The 15,999-nt window shown below is 36.1% G+C and overlaps 1 protein-coding gene across 3 annotated transcripts in view; it reads left to right on the plus strand.

Moving 5' to 3' along the window:
• LOC145678686 (guanine nucleotide-binding protein G(q) subunit alpha) overlaps positions 1 to 15,999 on the plus strand; it is a 112,598-nt gene that overhangs the window by 89,537 nt on the left and 7,062 nt on the right. For all 3 annotated transcript variants that reach the window (XM_081749086.1, XM_081749085.1, XM_081749084.1), the window contains 2 exons: positions 2,580 to 2,733; positions 6,355 to 6,462. In XM_081749086.1, the coding sequence (XP_081605212.1) occupies positions 2,580 to 2,733; positions 6,355 to 6,462 (262 nt within the window). The remainder of the gene's footprint in view (positions 1 to 2,579; positions 2,734 to 6,354; positions 6,463 to 15,999) is intronic.

Raw genomic sequence — 15,999 nt, forward strand, 5'->3', positions numbered from 1 at the left:
AAAAAAGCATCGTGAGCTGGAAAACCTCTTATAATGCAATTTTAAATCAATACACACAAATCAAATAGTTTTACGGAACAATTAAGTAATCACTGAAATAAAACTAGAACACGTCCCAGAAAAGTCTCAGTAGAAATCTTAAAGCCTTCATAGTTTTATAACAAGGAAAATTTTAAGTTCTTGCTGGTGATTATTTACGAGTTAACTAGTTTCTTCGCAACAGTCAAATGGTCTCAATCAAGACCATACCTGGGGCGTGATATTAGAAATGAGTTACTGTCCCGAAATTGTCAAGTTCACACTAGATGAAATAGCATTTTAAGTTGCTGTAATACCTGTTCTCATCGACTTTATATATAATAAAACTTATCTGTGTTGGTCACTATAGTTCCACTAAGAAGATAATTGTGATTATTTTTAAACAGAACCTTTTCTATATTATTTAATAAAATTCTAAAGATCAATGGCACAAACACTTATTTTAAATAATAATAATGGAATAAATAATAATTCTTCTAGCTTGGGGATTATCCAAATTAGGTGAACTTTCCGTTGAAAAAGGATGCCGATATGTTCATATTTGCCCAAAATACAAGAGAAAAATGAAAAACCAGTGCTTGCATTCCTTTTCTACTTTTTCCAATATACTTCTTCCGTCACTCTTTCAGCTGTGTGTCATGCTGATTATTGACAATAGTATAGCATTTCGTGGGAATCGATGTTTCGTAGCTTCAGCACAAATATGAAAGTAGCATTAAGAAAAATAAATGTTAGAACAGTATGTTGATCTATCTAAGCAAGATACAGAGATCATTTTAATACGTGAAATCGGGAGTAGTCTCATAACAGTGCTGCCAAATTGCAAGGTAACAGGTGTCGAGAAAAAAAAAAAAAGCAGTACACATGTTATAAGTATTTTGCATGTTACACTAAAATAAAGTCAACAGGTTTTAATATTTCAGAATGTAATTATGTCCTTGGGCTTAACAGTAAATTGAATCGGGACCTCTAACGTATTCTTGTAATCCTGCTTCTTTGGAAGGAAAATAGTATGATTAAAAATTTGTTGTCTGCTTGAAATCTGGTATGATGTGCACCCACTAATTGCATCGGATCAAAGTCCTTGTGTAATTTGGGACACACATAAACCTACTCCTGTGCTTCGTTATCTCGGTTTTACGTTAAGGACGTAAAGCAAAATCAGTCACTCATATTCTCATGTTTTTGAGAAAAGTTTCATGTTCATCTTAGAATGAAGTTAAATTAGCCAGTTACTGACTTGGGCTAATCTTTATACGTCCTGTTATTAAGTAACTGCCGAAGTTTTCAGTGGGAACTCCTCATTTTTCTCGGCGGCGTTTTCTTAAAGCATCTCAGGGTGTCTGTCGGTCACGAAAAAAGTCACGAAATCAGAAAACGATCATGAAGCCAAGAAATTTAGCTTTTGAGTCACGATTTTTTTATCTGTACAAATATAAGTAAAGACTGGAAAATTTGTTCTATAAAACGTCAAAATTCACCTCCAAAAATGTCTGTGGTCGGCTTTAGATGTTACCAAACCGCAAGCAAAACAGGCTTCTATCGCATGCATGAAAATTTGGTCTGATTGGCTCTTGAGACTGTCCTTCAGCTGGCATCATTGAGCAGTGGCGATGGCGAAACTACCTACGCTTCTAACCAGTTTATTCAACTGTGAGAAGACACTCAAGTTTTCATCGCTGCAGGGAATAGCCTTTGAAAGTAGAGATAAGTGCTAAAGAATATGGGTATTGTTATTAGTTTTTGAATATTTCGAAATTTTATGGTTTGATAAAGAAAAGGTTACGAAAAAGTCATAAAATTTCATTTTGGAATGTTAGTAAACACCCTGCACCTGCATAACAGCAAACTCATCTCATCACATGATGTTCATCGTTATGGTATAGAAGTATCAAAACAAACAAGTTTCCTTCTTGTAATACAAATATATCCAAATATCTCAGTATTTTCACAGGAACACTGAAACTTACCTTGATATTACTAAAAACTTTTTTGAATGGTGCAGAGGTGTATACGGTTGTCACCTCGAGACTAGTCAACAGTGCTAGTATTTTACGTGTGAATAACGTGGTGAAATTTCTACTGCTTTTGACTTGGCAGTGAATATGCACAAACTTTTTTTTTTTTTCTTCGGGAATTACTGAGTAACAAATATATACCATTAGTTCAAGTAAATATTTGTAATCATGCGTCAGTTTCGTTCCTTAACTTCTTAGCTGGTAATTGTTGAATATTATAAGAAACTGATGTTAAGAACCTCCGTTTTTAAATTTCGCCAATTTTAAGTTAACCTAAAAGTGAGCTTGTATTGTGCAAATCTCAAAAAGGAAAATTCAGTAATCGTGTCTGTCTAAATCGAAGATGTATTACAAGAAGAGAGTGAACCATATTTTATTCAAAATTTTCATATATATCTTATTACATGGAATATGCAAATAATAATTGTGGGAGTGATTAGTTTAATGTATTGACAAATTATAATGTATCAAAATTTACAATTTTGCATGTATGTCATTTATTTTTTATGTTTTCTCTTACAGAATAGAATGGAAGAAAGCAAGGCCTTATTTAAAACCATCATAACATATCCGTGGTTCCAACACTCTTCAGTAATTCTCTTTTTGAACAAGAGGGATCTACTAGAAGAAAAAATAATGTATTCCCATTTAGTGGACTATTTTCCAGAATATGACGGTACGTAAATAAAATACTATGGAATTACTTGTATCTTATTCAGTTTTTAATTTTATTTTATATAATGCATTTGTTTTTAAGCTTGCGTCGTACAAATTATTATGTGTTGGTCGTAACCTAGCTTGCGTTATGTTGAAGGAGACATTAAAACTTATATTACAGTTACTCAAGATTAAACTGAGTTTTTTGTGTAATGAAGATACTGCAGGGTATCGAAAGGGTTTTACTGTTTTAAGTGTGTATACCTTGTTCACAATGAATATCAGTTTAGTAATATATTCACAAGATCAAAGTAGTCGTTTAATAAAAACTATACTGTTTCAGTAGTCTTATTTGCTGCGTCTGGTATTTGATATATTATTAACTGTACTGCTTCTGTGTTCTCTGATACTTTCCTTTGCAGGTCTAGGCAATTCATCTGACTTGAGAATTTTATCTTATTCTATTTAATGTAAATACCTTACACTATAATCCTCTTCTTGTGTGAAAGTCTTGTTGCTATGAAAAACTTAAGTAGAAGATTTTTGTAAGGACTTTTATTTTGTGCCAAATTGTGGAAATCTTGCTCACTTCTAACAAGGACTTTGTGAAGACGCTGTTATCTTAAAAATCTATGATTAAAGTTTAATTGTTACAGTTAACGTTTAATCATAGATTTAATCTTCGGGCACTCGCGTGAGTGGCATTGTACACAACGTTCTCAGAAAAAAGAAGCGTCTGATCCCAAAGATATTACAACGTGTTTTGTTAAAATAAGAGGGTCATTTCAAAAGTCTTGCACACAACGCATGCACGACCATTTGAGTAGTGTGATCAAGTTCAGTTGTATGTCAGATGTGAGTCAGAGTTTGGGCTTGATGGTTGTGGCTGTATTGTGAGAAATTCAATGTTAAAATGGAAGGTAAACCCGACTCAGGTCGGATTACACATAGTGACCAGCGTTCCTATATCAATATCGAAAGTCCACTTGGAAAGAATCCAACTGAAATTTACAATGCTTTGCGAGAGGTTTGTGGAAATAGTGTAGTGGATCTGAGCACTGTATCACGGCGGTTAGCTTGTTTCCGTGAAGGTCGTGTAAGCACTGCGGACAACCTAAAAAGTGAAAAACGATCAACTGCAACAGATTACAACGGTGAGATTACTGTAAATGACATTCTTAGAGAGGATAGACGAAAAACATGTGAGGAAATTCCATATGAGACCAGAATGTGTCACTTCAGTTTACAGAATCCTTACTGAAAAGTTACAGGTGAGATAAATCGCTGACAAATGGATTCCACATGATCTGAGTGAAGAGCAGAAAGCATGTCGCAAGAGAATTGCATCGGCGTTACCGAACAAAAGGAGATCAGTTTCTACGAAGGATTGTTGCAATTGATGAAACCTGGATATGAGATTTGAGCGTACCAGACTTCGTTTTGTTTCCCAAATTGAAGGAACCATTCCATGGAAAACGTTTCGACATAATTGACGAAGCTTCCAGTGAGACGATCTGAGTGATCAGACAGCTCAACAATGAAGGTGCCCTATCCGGAAAACAGAATTTACCAAAACGTTGTGAAGCTGAAGCAAGAATGGAGATTATATTGAAGATCTGTAAAGGTATTTTGTAAATTATTTACTTCCATAATATCTTTGTGTGAAGAACTTTCGAAATGATCCTTGTATACGTGTATTGTTAAAAACGCAAGGGCTGTGAAATGCTGCCACGTGAGCACCTGAAGGTTGACATGATAACAAGATCTTTACAAAGTACCTGTTAGAAGTGAACACGATTTCCGCAAACTAGCACAAAATTTTAAGTCTTAACAAAAATCCGAGCAACAAGATTTTCAGGGCCGCGATGGCTCAGTAGTAGAGTGCTAATCTCTGACGCATGGAATCCCTGGTTCGATCCCAGCTCCCCAAGTGGGGTTCGTGGTAAACAGATACCGTGTGCGTGGATTTTCTCTTAGTTCTCAGTTTTCTCCTACTTAGTCATTCCGTCATTACCATTCATCTCATCACAGTCTCTCTCTTAGCTTTGGTGTATAATCATGGGGCAGTAAAAAGTGTAAAGAAACACCGAAATAGTACAGTTAATAGCATATGAGATGCAGTAAATAAAAATAGTACTTTTACAAATTGTTATAAACATGCGTCAGCTCATACCCTTAAATAATTATAACTGTTCGCTTTAGAAATGTTTATTGTGATTGTGCTTAGATTAAGTGATCTGTCTAAATTAGCTTTTTTTATGTATTTATTTCAAAGTCAAGTTTAACAAAATTTGGCAGCGAATATTATCTGTTGCGTGATACCGAAACTGTAAAATTGTTGGTATTACATTAATGAAGTAAAAATAAAATACAGTAACATACTTTATATGTGATTAACATAGTGTTTTATCTTGAAATATTAGGTCCAAAATGTGATCACATTGCAGCTCGAGAATACATACTGAAGCTGTACTTAATTCAAAATCCGAATCCTGATCGTACATGTTATGCACACTTTACTTGTGCGACAGGTTTGTTTTATTCCCTCGTGAAAGTAGACGCTAGTGTAGTGCTTAATTAATACAAGCTGCGATATGTTTCTATTTTCCTAGAATAAAGATTCACTTTTCTCGTATAATGTTCAGTGATATAGATACACTTTGTCACTTTTTTCTAAACTTCCATAGGTAAAGAGAAAACAAATTTCAACCCCGGCTCGGAAAACAGTGACTACCATTTCACTTCTGGTGCCCCCGCAGCTGATATCAGTTCAGACAAGGAGGAAAATTCACTTAGAGGCCCATCTTACTTTTATAACTACCACCTGCTAGTGTAGTAGTTAGTTTTTGTATTTTACAATTTCTGTGAAGTAAAATTTACATTTCTTACGTGAACTTACAGTTATAAAACAAATGAATACCTCAAATTCTAGAAGTTCCCTGTTGATGTCTAACTTACATCAGCCTGTTTTAGAGTTAGTTATTAGCAAAAACGCGTAGCTCCGCCCAGCGCTCGAAAAATCCCTTCTGCCAGGTCGCGACGGCGAATGGAAATACGAGTCAGGCACCTGGATAATTTCAGGTTAAAATATGTAGGCCTATATATCAAGGTGAATTTCGTTTATTGTGGCGCCTACATCTGAAGAATTTTTCGATCAATGCCCGTACATATACTTGTTTTCTTGTCAGAACTTCAGAAGAAGTATCGTAAGTTGAGTGCCGTATTTGATAAGCTATTGACATTTACGTTCTCATCAGTTTCTCCGTTCGCTTCGTAGTAGACAAGAGAACGTGTAGAGAGAGAAGACATGCACTTTTGTAGGCAGTTGTACTTCAGAGGGGGTTTTAAATGAATAATGGATGTTGCATTTGGGATTTGTATTACAGATTGTTCATTTTGTTGTTTTTTAGAATGTACATCAGAATGTAAATATTTGTAGAGATACTTTTTTTCGCAACAAAATGTACTGTAATTTACTGAGAAAAAAATGCTTGATTTTACGAGGAAAGTGAGTCTCTTCCGCGAAATATATGCTTGATTACCAAAATGTAGCTTATATTGTATACCTCTTTTATCTACCTGTTCTGTATTTACTGTGTGTAGGCTAGCCTGATCGCTTTGTTGATTTCTCCTTTTGTAGGCCCACAAAGGGATGCAATAGCTGCTCGTGAGTTCATTCTACGTATGTTTGTAGAATTAAATCCAGATAGTGAGAAGATAATCTACTCTCACTTCACATGTGCAACAGGTACAATTTCTGAGTTATTTAGTTTCTGTTTTTAATTGTTCAAGTTTTTTTTCAACTTTTCTCTTAATAATCAGAGACAAAGCGTACTCATTTCTGTCTTGAAACATTTGAATTTCACTACATAATTATGAACTCTATGAGTTTCATGTTCCAAATGTTAAAAATTTAAGTTTGCAATGAAAAGTTCGGTAGATTGAAAACTATCACGAAGATAGAAAAGCTAGACGATGAGTAGAGTTGATATTATTTTAAAATATATTCAATAAATAACGTATTTGATTATTAGCAGAATTAACAAATTCATGTGTATCCGAGTAGTTGGCTCTTAATGATCCTGGTTCGATTCCCGGTGGTGTAGATACGATGACTTTTGTCCAAGATCATCAATCGCGTTATTCATATTTTACGTAGTTATATATGGTTCTTGTGCGTAGCTGTTTCGGATTCGAATTTCTAATGGTTTAAATTTCGCATTGAACTGAAGGCACGCCACATATAGCTACAATGCTGAATAATAATAATAATAATAATAATGAGCTCCCTCGTGGCTAAGCGGTTAGCGTACACGCCTTCGGCGTGGGAGACCCGGGTTCGATTCCCGGCGGGAGCTCATGTGGTTCGGATTCCACGTTAATCATTTGGTCCACGTCTCATATAGCCTCGCTGCTGAACGGGACGCTAAACTAAAAATCAACTCAATAATAATAATATAATAATAAACTGCAAACAAACAAGAAGAATCGTATGCATAAGACTTTTAGTCTGACCAAACTACCAGGCTTCATTTCCGTATTAATTAAGTACTGGGATGCTATCTAGGGGACACCGTAGACTAGCGGTTAGAGCGTTGGACTCAACGTCCACGTGGTCCCGGATTCGATTTCCGGCCGTGCTTTTCAATTTTCGGCGTCCACCTAACGTTGTGAGGCAAACTGGGGAGTCATGTGAATGAAAGACGTAACGGCCACTAGGTCTACAAAGCTCCTGATATGACGGTTAGTGACAGGGCGACGCAGCGCGATGACCACGTACTCGTCGCTAGCCTGGACGTAGTTCAGCCGGTCGCTGACAGATGTCGTTGAAGTGGCTCGGGCCTTCAAGATGGGCTTGTTACACCAAGTGTTTTTTTTTTTTTTGGGGGGGGGATGCTATCTGGAATTAATCAATTACTTTCCATTCGTGTTAAATAAATAATGGAAATGCTCATTTGAAAATCTGACTGAAATATCGAGTCATTCTCTTCACAAAACTCATAAATAGCTCAAATGTTGCTTAATTATTCTCGTGCCTCGATGCTCCTAATTCATCTTCCAGAAAGTGAATCAATTCGTATCATTCAACTGCCCTTAATGTTTTCTCAATATATATATATTCAATTACATTTCCTCCTCTCAAGATATTTATTTTTTTATAACTCTAGATGAAGCTTGTTCACAATGAAATTGATTTTATGTCCTGTAAAATTGTGCGTACCGTTATAAATTCGTATCTTTCTGTGATAAAACTTCGAATTCGTTTCTTTGATCTGTTATTATTTTCACGCCATAATTTATTATACTTTTCTGCTCCTGGTATTGGTAAACAGTATTTAAAAATTCTGAGTTCCGCTGTTCTAACGTAACTTCCAGTAAGACATTTCTTAGTAGGCCTAGTATCTGCAGAAGAGATAATGTAAACCATGTAAAAATAATTGCCATATTGTTGCAAATATATTAATAATGTTAGTTTTCTCAAGTACTGGAATAGTGCTGCATGTATCAAATTTCTGCGAGAAATCCTGTGTAGTCTACAGGAATTAGGATTAAGTTTTTGCTGTGCACATAAAAGAGTAATATGAGAGAAGTGCCAAATACATTTAATATAACATTTTTCATTATCAAAACATTGAGATGTTACTGTGGTTTAGAGTAAAGACATGAAACAATTTTTTGTGTCAATTTACATATAATATCTAGAGTTACATTGCCACTTTAATCTTCAAATAAGATAAACGTTTTTTAAAAAATCGTGTGGCCTTTGCATATTGTTTATGCATGGAATATCGTGTATAGGATTGCATATGAAGAAAGGGCAGTAAGGAGTTTCGAAATAAGTAATGATTAACATTTAGGAGGGAGGGGGGAGAGAGAGGGAGAAAAGTGAAAGTTCATGTAAACATTATTGATAGTTCTTGCGATGGCAGTGTCATTGTGCCTAAACATCTCATTGTATCCTATATTTTATTATTATTTTCTCACGGTTGGCAAGTTCATCAGTGATACCCATCAGTAATGAAATACTTGCTCTATAATCGACGAAAGTGAGGTACGACGAAGCACCTTGTATTAACTGTGTTTATTATTTGGGGAAACAACAAAACATCATTTCTAGTTAAGGTTTGTCCTTCAGAATTGTTGTAGACGACTTGTGGGATTTCATAATAATGTCTCGAAAATGGAGTTAACAAAGTTGTTACGCCCAAATTAGTTCAAAATCGAATAATCTGTAGTATTTACCTTGTTCCTTAATTTTGTTTTATTTTTGTGTGTATGTATATAAAAGTTTTTGGCCACTTCGGAATTGGGTGAGTTTTTGTAGATTCGTATTTGACCAACTTATGCTGCTTCACACACACACACATAATATGTAATTTAGTATAGTTCAGGTGAAATACTATTGAAACAAACTCTTGTAGTTTTTCTTCGTCTGTCGTAAGTGCATTTGTAAATTAGATTTAAATTGGTGAAAAGGGATTTGTATCTTTTTTGAAGTATTCTCTGGCTTTCATAGCATTAAAAAGCGAAGGATCACTCATGCTTAAAACACTTGTAAAAATGTTTTCATTTCATTTGTAAACTTTCAGTGTAATTTTCGTTTTCGCTACTAATAAAAATGACCACTTAATTGTTCTGTAGCAGTTCTCGTAAGTTTATATTGCTTGCAAATCCTATGTTTTCGTAGCTTGGAGTATCAGTTTCTTGCTTATTGGTATTTTCACTGCTATAATTTGCATATCAAAAAGCCGGTAGAGAAGTAGGTAACCTCATGTGAATGCTTGGCTTTGTATGTGTTATATTTGATTATTCCTCTAATAGTGCAAAACCGCATAGATACAGCTTCAGTGGCGTAGAGGGAGTAGACTTGCATGGTAGTAGAAAAGTTTATATAATAGCAGTTCTTAAGCAATTTTAATGTTATCATTGCATGTTATATTCTGAATGTTTATGCAGTAGCTCTTATTAAGATATAAGTTGTATTATCGGAGAAGATTCGTACAAATAGCATAATAGGATAAATATATTAGACAGTAAATGTTGCGGAATAAGAAAAAAAAAAAAAAAAGATAATTAGATGACTTCATAAATTTGTGGATTTGCTTGTGATATTAAAGATGCTAATTTACAATAAATTGTCTGTAAAGTGAGTATAGTGTTTCAATATGGTTAGGAAGTTTTACTAACATGTCTTGACTATTTTTGTATGCATTTTTGTTTCCACTGATTTTTTATGTCCTTTTTCTTGAATTATAAGCTGAGATATTTTATATCAGTACAAATAACATAGTATGTACATAATCGATTGGAATATTAGAATTCTGATTTATTGTAATTTGTTCCTTTGTACAGATATGTAATAATTGTTTACTTACTAACTTTCTTACTCTCTCTTTTTTGCATGCTTCTTTCTTGGATGTGATGCGGAATGCTTCTCTGTGTTACTGGGCTGGTTGTTTTTATTTTATTTATTTATTTTATTTATTAATTTTAAATTATAATTATTTTGGGCTGGAAATAACGTAACAAATATTTTTGAAAATCATTAACTCGTGCTGTATTTCTTGCATGCTTACAGATACGGAAAACATTCGTTTGGTATTTTGTGCTGTTAAAGATACTATCATGCAAAATGCTCTTAAAGAATTCAATTTAGCCTAGATGTGCTTCTACTTTGCTATAATTTCAATACATATCTTCTGTTTCTTTTTGATCTTATTTGTGCTACGAGAGCGATTATTTCAGTTTGAGTATTTGGTTAAATGCGTATTTCGAATCTTTAACAACGACCATCAACTACGAAAAGGTGGGGACTTCTTATTAGCTTTAGGAGGATACTACAGAAAATATATTTGTGAATGTACGTTAGTTTTACATGCTTGTGATAATGTATGAATATTCGAGCTCCTCCGTGGCTAAGCGGTTAGCATATGCATCTTTGGCGTGGGAGACCCGGGGTTCGATTCCCGGCGGAGCTCACGTGGTTCGGATTCCACGTTAATCAGTATGTCCCGTCTCATATAGCCTCGCTGCTGAAAGGGACGTTAAACTCAAAAATCATGCAATCATCAATGTATGAATATTAGTTCATTAACGTCTCATTCTCCAGTGTACATGCATTCGTGAAAAATTAGAAGCAGCTCCCCCTCTCTCCTGAAGTATCGATCATTTCTCGTGAAATCGATATACAGAATGGCGCCGAGCCGACTGACACATTTCAAACTTGAATATCGCACAGGCGTAATAACTTATATTGGTTGGTGGGGGTGGGAATCGAAAGAGGAAAGAACGCCACGTTATATGGTCAGTCATAATGGAGCATTGGCGCACAGAACATAGTGTTACTTCAGTTCGTAGTTATTACGAAACTAAGTCTGTGCCAGAAGTGCAGCGTTTTTTAAGACTGAACTTTGTTGATCTCTTCACGTTCTCAGGAGTTTGCACTGTTCTTGGAACGCCATGTTTCACATCCAGCACACTACTACCAATCTCTTAAAATTTCTTCACCCAGGCCAATATGGTACGAGACGGAACGTTACCATGTCGACCAACATTAAACTTTCGTTTAAAAAAATGTTGTACTCCTGACTTGCGTAATAACTACGAACGGAGGTAACACGATGTTCTGTGTTCCAATGCTCTATTGCGACTGACCTTATAATGTGGCCTTTTTCCTCTTTCGGTTCCTACCCCGCCAATCAATATGAGTTATTATGCCTGCTCAATATTCAAGTTTGAAATGTGTCAATCGGTTCTGCGTCATCCTGTATATTTTTTCAGGAATTCCATATTTTGGAGGATCGCCTTACCCATGTCTTGCTCCTTTTAAGTTTAGTGGTATTTGTTCCTTTAAAGCAAAGTTAATACAAATACTTATTAGCATAAAAAAAAAAAAACATATTGTTTTAGTTATGTATATTAAGTCTTCCTAAGGTTTAAGAATACAACTTATTTTGTTAATTGTTACCTTATAAAATAGGATAGAATGTGAATCCTCTCTCCTGAAACAAAATCCTCGCCGCGTGTAGTCCGATGTTTGATTCTTGGTGGAAGCAAGTCTCTAGTAGGAGCTCACTTCTGACTATGTGGTTAAGTGAGATTCGGCTTCTTCTTGTAGTATCAGTTTAACAGGCCTCTTATGTAGTCTCAGTGCTGAAAAGACGTAAAACTCTAAACCAGTCAACCAATAATTCGTATACAGTAGACTTGAGAGCAAACTTATGAAATATTAAGACCAAATTTTAATTTAAAACAAGTTAATACATAGTGCCTTACAAGTCATATTTCGCACTAGTGTAATATTTGTAATGTTGAAATATGACGAACATTAATGCGTAATAGGGCCGCGATGGTTCAGGGCTAGAGCGTTCACCTTTGTGCATGGGGTCCGTGATTTCGATCCTAGCGCGCGTCAAGTGAACTTTGTAGTGGACAAATACCGTGTGCATGGGTTTTCTCGGGGTTCTCCCGTTTCCTCCCACTTCATTAATTCCCCATTCCATTCATTTCTCATCATCACTGTCTCCTTTATCCTAGCCGGCATAATTGTGAGTCGTAAAACTGAAAGATTTAATTTCATTTCATTAATGCGTAATTACGTATACAAGTTACATTTTACGCTTAGTATGATAATTTGCAATACTGAAATATTTAGACTGCCTGTTGCTTTTCACATATATATATATATATATATATATATATATATATATATATATATATATATATATATATATATATATATATATGTGTGTGTGTGTGCGTGTGTGTAAAATTTTACATAGTTTAGTCTGTTTCTTGCGTTCAGTAGTTCCTTCCTGATACCACATTGAAATAAAGTGTATTCTATCATAAAGAGAGCAAAAATGTTATACTCAGCACATACCATAGTAGGTCTGTTGTAATTTGTGCCACATAGTTTTCTACTCGTTTTGAAAATCTTCAACTAAGTGAGAAGAAAGGTTAAAAATTAGAGGAACATATCAGAACATTAAGACATTAAGGAATTCAACATTACATCCGAAAATAATTGTCATATGTGCTTTTTACCTTCGACACTTTATTACCATTTATTATTGAACACCCTCTGAAGTGAAAGTAGGATCGCAGATATGTTGCAAATTCTTCACATCATAATTATGTAAAAAAAAAATGAGAGCTGAGTGGAACATTATTATTGGCGTCCACCGACTCGGGCTTTCCGAATGTCAGCAGGATTTCTGGCAAATTCCAGACATTACATCCAATAATGAGTTAGTGATGTAGTCGAGATGGAAGTGTAAGTTATAAGTTGTTTTGTCTTCATTCTAGTGATTTTTATGCCTGGAACTCTGAATCCGAAGTTCGTGAAGTAGTATTAGGCAATTCTGTGTTACTGATAGTGGAGCAAGAGGCTCCCTGTGGGTCAGTGGTAGTGTGCTAACGTTTGGTGCATGGGGTCCAGATTCGATCCCAACTCGCACCAAGTAGACCTTGTGGGGACAAACGCCATGTGAGTGGGTTTCCTAGGAGTTTTCGCGCTTCCACGTTCTTCGTTCCACTATTTAACTCATTATCACAGTCTCCTTTAGACTGTACAGTATAACCGTGGGTCGTAAAGCTGAAAGATTTTCAAAGTGGAGCAAGGATGGTAAATGGATGATTTGAAAAAAAACGCGACTGAAAGCCATGACTGTTACAAGCTAAACCAAATTGTCCAAAAACCACAACAGAGTAGTAATTCACTATGTTGGACTAGACGTGGAATATAACAACTACAGGCAAATATGAGCTCCTTAGTGGCTATATGGTTAGCGTATGCATCTTTGGCGCGGGAAACCCGGGTGTGATTCCTGGGCAAGAGCTCATGTGATATTCGGATCCCATTAAGCTATAGATCCACGTCTAATGTGGCTTTCTTGCTGAAAGAGACACTAAACTCAAATCCAAAATCCAATGCAGGCATATACCGACACTTATTAAGAAGAAAGTTTTCATTTCAAAGGTAGATATTGTGATAGTAGGACGGGGTGGGCAACCTACACTGTACTGACAACACGAATTCAAGACATTCACGTTCCAACTGATGTCAGTTCATTATTGATAACATAAGTATACATTTTGATTGACCTTCCCTTAATCTCTCGTGTCTCCTTCAATTGAAAACTGCGTGGAAGGACTATATGATATGATATATATATATATATATATAGATAGATAGATATCAGTCACAATATTACTGTTAATATTTAAAATTATGAGTTCTGTGGAACGAAATGATAGCGAGGTTTCCAGCTTCAGAGACTGTTTGTACTAATAATGTACTTAAGTGTTACTTCCTTGAAAATTATGAATTCAGTGCGTTAATCATGTAAAGATTGCCTGAAACGATTGATTTAAAAAAAGGAATAAAACAAGTTCGTTTTTTAAAAAAAAAGAAAAAAGAAATGATTAGATATAACTTAAACGTGTGTTTCTTACTTAAATAACGGGGGCCGCGTGGTGTCTGCTTTGATCCCAACTTCCGTCAAATGGGCCTTGTGGTGGGTTGTCATGTGCTTGAGTTTTCTCGGGGATTGTTCCATTGCCTCCACTTTCTTTATTCCACTATTACATTCATTATTTCACCGTCTTCCTTAGCGTCAGTGCATAACTGTAGGACGTAAAACTAGAAATTTCATTTAATTAAATAACTGCAGCATATTCTGTATTATTTAACATGAATTAGTAAAGTTTATATTTTTAATGAATGCAAGTTCTGTCTGATACACAGTGACTAACCAGAACATCATGAGTGCGTACGTAGTATCTACTATGTGCATTTTGGCTCGAAGAACAACAGCAGTGTGGTTTGGCGTGGAAGCAGTGAGATCTTGATTGGTGGCCGGAGGCATGTCGTACATCATTTACACACACAAATCACTTAATTCCTGTAAATTCCGCGCTCAATAAGTTCGAATCTGGCGTTCAAGACATCGCAAAAGTGTTCAATTGGGTTAAGATTGGGTGAATGTGGGGGGCATTGCAGCAATTAAAATTCACCACTGCAGCACAAAGTTGGCTTTGTGACAAGGAGCGTTTCTCTGCTGGAAGATACCATTTCCAGTGGGAAACATGGTCGACGTGAGAGGATGTATATGATCAGTAATGACGTCCCGATAACTAGGAGCTATCATGGCCCCTTCAACACGTACTACTGGGCTCATAGATAACCATGTAAAGATTCCCCAAATCACAGTGGAACCACCACCGGCCTATCGCCCTACTGTGCACGTGTCGAGCAGCCATTCTCCTGGAAGATAACGGATCGTGATTCGCCATAATGTGATGATGATAGTTTCGTAATTCATTGGATCATGTAACGTTATGCCATTACTCTGCGATCCAATGACGATGAGCATGTGCCCATTCCAACCGTTATTTATGATAACGACGTTAACATGATATACATGTGGGACGTGGGGTGCGGGGGCCTATGTCAACACTGTACGGTGAACTGTGTACTCATATGCCATAGTTTGCGCTCTGTCGTGTTGTACCAATTTGGACAGTACGATATCCCACACCTTTAATGCGGTGTGACCGCCTCGTGTTTTGTTGTTTAGTGCTGGTTTCACCATCTATTTCCCACCTTTGGAACATACTAACTACAGCAGCTCGCCAACGCCCGGCAAGTCTCGTCGTTTTCGAGATGCTCATTCCCAGCTATCACAATCTGGCCTTTATAAAACTCTGATATATCACCGATATTTCCCATTCCATGTACAAACATCGCATTAACTGATCGTGTGAGATCTCGGTCGCCATCTGGCTAGCGTTTCTGCTGTGTCCCATGCCTCTTCGTCAGCCCAACGTCTTTGTTCCAAAAAGTTGTGGATGTTGATAATGTTTTGGCTGGTCAGTAAATAAAATTCGTTGAGGTGTTAAGCTCAAGGAGTAAACTAAGTAAACCGCAGACATGTTAGATTCTTGTGAAATAAATTATTTCGTTAGAAAACTTTAGAAGATAAAAGGAAAATTACTTACATTATATCTTGCTAGGAAAATTGACAACATGTAGCAATATCAAATAGCTGAAGCTGTGGTTAGGAATAAAGAGCATTGTTTCGTGTTTTCTGTTTTTATCCTTTTTCGTTGGTTGGGTGGTGTATTGGGAGTTTAGTGTCCTGTTCAGCAACGAAGTTAAATGAGACTTGGACCCACAGTGTAACGTAGTATCCGAATAACGAGCTTCCACTGGGAATCGAACCCAGACTTCCCGCACCAAAGGCACGTGCGCTAACCATATAGCCACGAGGAAATTCTTATC

The sequence above is a fragment of the Thermobia domestica genome, chromosome 2 (genome assembly GCF_964235325.1).
Source record: "Thermobia domestica chromosome 2, izTheDome1.hap1.1, whole genome shotgun sequence".
NCBI classification, from domain to species: domain Eukaryota; kingdom Metazoa; phylum Arthropoda; class Insecta; order Zygentoma; family Lepismatidae; genus Thermobia; species Thermobia domestica.